At 33.5% G+C, this 7494-nt stretch overlaps 1 protein-coding gene across 2 annotated transcripts; it reads left to right on the top strand.

The window, feature by feature from the left end:
* Positions 1 to 1635: 1635 nt before the first annotated feature.
* LOC107806169 (putative aminotransferase TAT2) lies at positions 1636 to 5748 on the top strand. 2 transcript variants are annotated; one of them, XM_016630276.2, is made up of 7 exons: positions 1636 to 2087; positions 3295 to 3634; positions 3998 to 4216; positions 4334 to 4393; positions 4626 to 4796; positions 4880 to 4973; positions 5351 to 5748. In XM_016630276.2, the coding sequence occupies exons 1-7, from the start codon at positions 1759 to 1761 to the stop codon at positions 5479 to 5481; spliced, it is 1344 nt and encodes a 447-aa protein (XP_016485762.1). In that variant the 5' UTR covers positions 1636 to 1758; the 3' UTR covers positions 5482 to 5748. The 2 variants fall into 2 exon arrangements, with proteins under 2 accessions (XP_016485762.1, XP_016485763.1); XM_016630277.2 differs by having other exon boundaries at positions 1638 to 2087; positions 4641 to 4796.
* The last annotated feature ends 1746 nt before the right edge of the window (positions 5749 to 7494 follow it).

The following is a 7494-nucleotide window of genomic DNA, read 5'->3' as shown; positions in this document are numbered from 1 at the left end:
GTAAATAAAACTTAAAAGTGGTAATACAGATTACTTGATCATGGTTAAGCAATAAATACTGATAGTTCATGCAAAAAATTTCTTCTTTTTATTTTTTTTTAAGTTGCTTACTCTATGCTCTAAAATTAAGCATATATCTTCTTTAACTTTTTAATATTTTATAGTACCTTTTGTAATATGCTTGATCTAATTCGTAATTTAATAAATTATTGTGTACATATGTTATGGTGACTAAATATTTAAATTGATTTTACGGAGTAACATTTTTATACAAATTTTAGTGTATTTTACACAATCTATTCATATTTTATCTATTTTAAACATGAAATATTTTTCTATAAGATACAAAAATCGGACAATATTTACCCTCTTTAGCTTGATTTTTAGATTTTTAGATTTTCAAAAAGTAGCTAAAGTTTGTTCTGAAAGGTTTACGTGCCAGGGCTTAAGCTCCACAAAATTTTAATTTTTATATAAATAAGGTAGCATTATAAATAAAAAATATATATTATGTATATTAAAAACTGTTTAAAATTCAAAAGAAAAATAAGAAAATCAGTATAACTATCAAGGGAAATAATGTACGTTGAGAAGTAATCTAAATCGCCAAATTTCTTAATTATAAAATCGAAATAATTTTTCAACACCACGAAGAGTATAGAGCTCTCATCCGGGCGCGTGGGAAACTTTTAACCACACAGCGTCAGAGCATACGGACAGTTTCCTTGTATCATATGGGTCCCACATACACAGATCCGACAAGTATCAAACTGGGCCCCACTTAGAACACGGATCTTTTTTCAGTTCAAGCAATTTTGGCAGAATTTTATTTTAATATTTTAGTCCCACAAGTTTATAAACTTTATATATTTTTTATAAATAACATATAGAAATAAAAACTATATAAATTATATATATTTTTTGTTATTATTTTGAAAGCGGATATATAATGTCATTTTTTCATATATGTTTACTCTACCGAATATTTTTTCATTTTGTAGGTTTACACGGTACAAAATTCAACGGGTCGAATTAATGAGCTTATATGTTCGGTCTAGTGAAATCAAGAGAGGTGAAATGGGATGGTTGTTATCCTTCCAACTTTAATCAAAAGTCTCGAAATTTGAGCCTTCAAAATAGAAACTTTTTTGGTAGAAAATATTTTATCCCATAATAGATTGACACGGGTAGAATATGAATTAATTGAACTAGTTAATTTTGTATATCAGAATATTAAGGCCGTTTGTCCATAAGTTTTTTCCCTTTATTTTTATTTTTTTTAAAAAATAAAATGTGTTTGTCCATGAAATTTTATAAATTTTTGGAAATTTTTCAAAAATAATTTTTTTTAGAAATTTTTGTTTCCCCGCTCACAAACCTGTAATATTTTTTCAAGTGAAATGCACGTACAAACATAATTCCAAATTTTAAATATTATTTTTTAATTTATTCTTTAATTTTAAATATTATTTTTTAAATATTATTTTTTAATTTCAAAAAATTATATTTTTTTATGTCCAAACACCCACAAAATGACGAGTGTGAATTAATTGAACTAGTGAGTTTCAAGATTTGGAAGGGTTAAAAACAAAAAATAGAGCGTGAAGCTCTAGAAGTCTAAAAACGTGTGGCCTTTAGCAAACCACTCCTATTCTTTGCATTTTAGACTATCATTTTTGTCTCTCTATATAACGAACCAAATTTCCAATTTCAGAGCTGAAGAGTAATTTCAAATTGAGCTGAATTTCAACTAAAAAAATGGAGACGAATGGGGTGAAAGTGAAAGCAAATTTGAGTGACGGAGTTAACAACCAAGAAATTGAAACCCCAAATAATATTACAATCAAAGGCATTCTTGGATTGTTAATGGCTAATGTAGAAACAACTGAAGATGAAGATGAAGAAAATGGTGGAAATTTCAAGAAAAATAAGAGGAAGAAGAAGGTGATATCATTGGGAATGGGTGATCCTACTGCTTATTCTTGTTTCCATTCTCCTGATGTTGCACAAAATGCTGTTCTTGAAACTCTTGCTTCTCACAAATTCAATGGTTATTCTCCTACTGTTGGCCTTCCTCAAACCAGACGGTAATGTTTTCACCTCAATTGTTTTTCAGTTTTACGTTCGTCGGGTTAGTTTGCCCAAAAATTTTCTGAATAGTATTCAAACTTAAAAGAAGTAAAAAAGGTCCCCTTCGGGTTCGGGTGTTCGATATATTATAGACATCTAATATTTTATCTATATACCCATTATACACAGTGTAATATTGACCACCAGCTTCACCTCTACCTGCTACCTCCCGCCGTCACATCCCGTCAGCACAGATAACTCTGTATACCAAAGCTTGGACACAATTCTCCTTCACTTATATTGGATAATTATATATACTGCATATATATATATATATATATATATATATATATATATATATATATATATATATATATATATATATATATATATATATATATATATATATATATATATATAAGCAAAATATGAGCTTTTCTTGTTACTCTGTAGGCTTTCCATATTTGTTACTCTTTCCGGTCCCAAATATTAGTCGTTTTGACAATCTGAATTTGTTTCAAAATATTTGACGTTTTAGTAATGTACACTCACCTTAATTCTCCTTCATTTTTATTATTATTACCGTGATGTTCTTGGCCAGCTTGCACGTACCTCAATTAATTCCACGAGGTACCTAATATCTCGCATCAAGTACCGAGTAACTCTGTCCATCAAGGTTTGGACAGATGAGAAGAAATCACCTAATATTTCTGCACAAGGTATTTGCACATGAGACTTCATGGTTTTCAATTCACTTTATTGATTGACCACTAGGCCACAACCTTAATTCGCCTTCAATTATACTGCAAATATATACAATTAGGAAAAGTATGAGCTTTTCTTGTTATTATTGTGTAGGCATTCCATATTTGTTACTCCCTTTGGTCCCAAATATTAGTGCAATCTGAATTTGTTTCAAAATATTTGACGTTTTAGAAAAACAAGAAATCATAATGCTTCTTTCCGAATCTACCTATACTGTTCTAATTAGTGAAGTGTTAATTAAGTGAGATTGATTAAGGTTATTAACTGTCAGTCTTATGCGCAAAAACCTGAAAAGATCGCAGAAAATATGGATAGGAGGTAGTAACTTCTTTTCCCTTTCTGTTCCTTTTCTTTTTCTTGAATTGAAGTTCTGAATGTTCAATGAAGTTACTTTATTTTTATCTTTTACCACTTGGTTTCTTAATTTTAATTTGTTGTTGCATGTTATTGATCGAACAGGGCAATTGCAGATTATTTGTCGCGTGACCTTCCAGAAAAGTTATGTGCAGATGATGTTTATGTCACAGCTGGTTGCACTCAAGCCATTGAAATAGCTTTATCAATTCTGGCTCGCCCCGGTGCTAACATATTGCTACCAAGGCCTGGTTTCCCTATTTATGCACTTTGTGCCGCCTTTAGACACATCGAAGTTAGATACTTTGATCTTGTTCCAGACAAGGGCTGGGAGGTTGATCTCAATGCCGTCGAAGCTCTAGCTGATCGTAACACTATTGGCATAGTTGTTATAAATCCGGGGAATCCTTGTGGAAATGTTTATAGTTATCAGCATCTTCAAGAGGTTGCTCTTAGTACTGTTTTTACACACAAAGATTACTCCGTTTTATTTCATGTCTTAGTTTGCTTGGCCATGGCGTTTAAGAATGTAAAGAAATTGTTTGCATCTTGTCGTCTTAAACTAAAGGTGTGTACAACATACCAAAATACCCTTTGAATTATGTGGTCTTAAACAGAGTAGTGTCATCAAGGGTAAAATGGGAATGTTGAAATTACGAATTTACTAAATATAGAAATGTGACATTCCTTTTGAAACTGATCAAAAAAGGAAAGTAAGACATATAAATTGAAACGCGTGGAGTACTATTCTTTTCCTTTCTTTTTGCAGTCTGCATTAGTTCTGAGAATTTGTTTGTGTGTTTATCAGATTGCAGAAACTGCTAAGAAGCTTAGGACCATAGTGATTGCGGATGAAGTATACGGGCACCTTGCTTTTGGAGCTAAACCATTTGTGTCGATGGGAGTTTTTGGAGCCATTGCTCCCGTGCTTACTCTTGGTTCTTTATCTAAGCGATGGTTAGTTCCTGGCTGGCGCCTCGGTTGGCTTGTCACAAATGATCCCAACGGCACCTTCAAAAATCCGAAGGTTTGTACCAAACACAGCATAATCAAGTACTTAGGGATCAATATTGGTATATCAGTTCTGGAATTATGATACTAATATTAGCAATAACACGACTTCTCTATGGAATTGATTTATCAGTTTGTTGAGCGCATTAAGAAGTATTGTGACATTTGCGGAGGTCCAGCTACCTTTATACAGGTTTGCATTTAATCCTTCATATTGTTATATGTCTAAAGCGTTGTAGAGTTTTAGCTATAGATATGATAACTCATAAATACAATTAGGGGTCGTTTGGTTACCAGGATAAGGATACTTATCCCAGGATAAAATTTGGAATTATATTTATCAGATATTTGGTTGTAATAGCTGTCCCATATTGGAATTTTAGGCAAGTCATTTAATATCTGCGCCAATAACCTGATACTAACAGCCGTTGATGTTGAAGGCGGCGGTCCCTCGCATTATTCAGCAAACCGAAGAATTTTTCTTCAGGAAAACCATTAACTTGTTGAAGTGGACAGCAGACATTTGTTGCGAAAAGATAAAGGAGATTCCTTGTATTAGCTGTCCACATAAACCAGAAGGCTCAATGGCTGTAATGGTGAGCAGTAAGAGAAATCAAACACCTATAAATTTATCAGGGATATGCTCTCCTTTATAAAACAATTTCTCTAACATATGCAGGTGAAGCTGAATCTATCACTTTTGACAGACATTAGCGATGATATTGACTTCTGTTTCAAACTGGCGAAAGAAGAATCTGTTATACTCCTTCCAGGTAAGAGCTAACAATCGAGTAAGAATGATGATCGTAGTAGTGAAAAAGTAAAACCACAATTTAGACACGAAGCAAACCAAAAAAAGGAAGTCTATAGTTTAGGAAACCATTGTTTGGAGATATAAATGAGCGCGCATTTGTAAAAATATCAAGGTGATTTCTTATTAGGGATCTTTAGACAAATAGCTGGCCGGGCCGGATTCACTATTTACTTTTCCTAGCTGGTATACATAGATTATACACTAATTATATACGGTTATACACATATTATAGATTATACATATATTATTCATCCGCTAACTATTTTTAGTTTAAGGTGTTGGGTGGGCGACTATTTAGGTTAATTCTTCTTCTTTCTTTGAACAAAACATTTGCAGGACTCGCTGTGGGTCTCAAAAACTGGATTAGAATAACCTTTGCAGCGGATCCGCCTTCTCTTGAGGAAGCACTAGGACGGCTCAAGTCGTTCTGTCAAAGGCATTCATATCAAGAAAATGCTCATTGTTGACTCTAATGAGTAAACCATCCATGTAATCCATCTTCTTCTCTGCTGAGCACCTATAGCTACAGTTGGATTGCTTAGTCACAGTCATAGTGCAAGTTATAACAATTTATTGATTTATGAATATACTTGTCTATATTAATTTTATAGGTTGATTACATGGCAAGTTACAAACACGTTGAACTGCCAATGTTGTTCTCGACGTTCTAATTTGTGTAAGAGAAACCTGAATTATACATACCAAAAATGAAATATGTAATTACTATTGATTTTGAGTTTGTATTGCATGTCATCTATTTTAGGGTTTTTATGATGCTGCTACTATTTCTATAGTTTCTGTTGACGGTACTTATGTATTGTCTCTTCTCGTTTTCTTTGAAAACAGTCTCTCTGCCCCATCGGGTAGGGGTAAGGTCTGTGTACTCACTACCCTCTCCAGATCTCACTTGTGGGATTTTATTGGATTGTTATTGTTGTAGTTGTAGTATTTGACTGGTTGTGCGATCTCATGCATTGCATACATGAATTCTGCTTCTAAAGACGGACATCCTTTTACCGCAGTCTTGCCCTATAAGGCATAGCCTTTTCTCCAGGATCTGTGGTAGTAGGCTCAAGCCCCGGGAGACAAGTGAGTCTTAATAACATAAGCAAGAATGCCGAGGTCTTTGTCAAAGCCTCTTCAAAGCAAGAGCCTAAGATGCATGAATATTTTGATCACCTAATTGCATACAATATACCCATAAAAATTTAGACTATTGCAGCTACTGAACTATCTAAAGCTACCCCACAAACACATTGGAAGGAGCATTTATCGGTAAGGAGGAATGGATCACTTTCCCTCTCTTAATATCTTCCAACTTTCCACATACTTTCCATAATATCTCCATCAAGTTTCCAGTAAGTCTAGTACTCGTAGCCTAAATTAGGGGCGTCAAATAGGTGAGTTAGGCCGATTTTGAGCGGGTCAAAATGGACTGAGTAACTAAATGACCCGTCCAAAAGTTACTTGGGCTTAGATGAACTGTGTTTGACCCGCCCAAAAGTTACTTGAGCTGAGATGAGTTGGATCAAGATAGACTAAAGTTGGGTCATAACTCAATCCGCCCAACTCTTACCAAACTTTACTTAATATGTGGTATTTTCTTATGGGAGTATATAAATGCTAAATAAGACTTTTGTTCTATTGTTATGGTCATATATAACATATCAAAAAAATAAAAAAAAATATTTTAAAGATATTTTAGCAAAGTTACTCATGGATCAATTTGGGCTAAAAATTAACCCAACTTTAAATGAGTTGAAATGAGTTGGGTCAAGATGAATTGAGTTTAATAAATGCGCGGGTCAATTAACCAGACCAACCTTGAACAAGTTGGACGGGTCAAATGGGTTTAATTTGGGCTCAAATTGACATCTCTACTTCCACCTTAATAGCATACTCTTGAAATAATTTGTGTTGTTTATAATGTGGGAGATGTAGGCGGGTCAATAATCAACCCAATCTTGGGCGGATTGGGTGGGTTATTTGAGTTTGGGCCAAATTTGACAGCCCTAGCCTAAATGAGCACAACCACAGATTGTGTAAAAAATCAACAACAACAACGACCCAATAAAATCTCACTAGTGGGATTTGAGGAGGGTAGTGTGTACGCAGACCTTACCCCTACCCTGAGGGAGTAGAGAGTCTGTTTCCGAAAGATTGTATAAAAAAAATTTATCAATAAATTTTAACATATGATAGAAGGTTAGTTAGCATTTTAACCAAATTACCAATTAATACTTATTAAGAGATTACCGGTAAATTATAATTATAGGATTGGCCTAATTGTATAAATATTTTAAAACCTTCGATTCATATAACTTAAACTCAATTTGTAATAGGCTTATCTAAACACTACATAAACGTTATTTTAGTGAGGATTCTTGATTATTTTGTGCATGCATTAGTTTTCCCGTTGGCAGAGTCATAATAAGCCACGCCTGAAGAATGTTTAGCACGATTATTTGGATGAGGTTCTT

Source organism: Nicotiana tabacum, chromosome 12 (genome assembly GCF_000715075.1).
Source record: "Nicotiana tabacum cultivar K326 chromosome 12, ASM71507v2, whole genome shotgun sequence".
Taxonomy (NCBI): Eukaryota; Viridiplantae; Streptophyta; class Magnoliopsida; order Solanales; family Solanaceae; genus Nicotiana; species Nicotiana tabacum.
The sequence above is the reverse complement of the archived record's forward strand: the minus strand, read 5'-3'. Positions and strand labels throughout refer to the sequence as shown.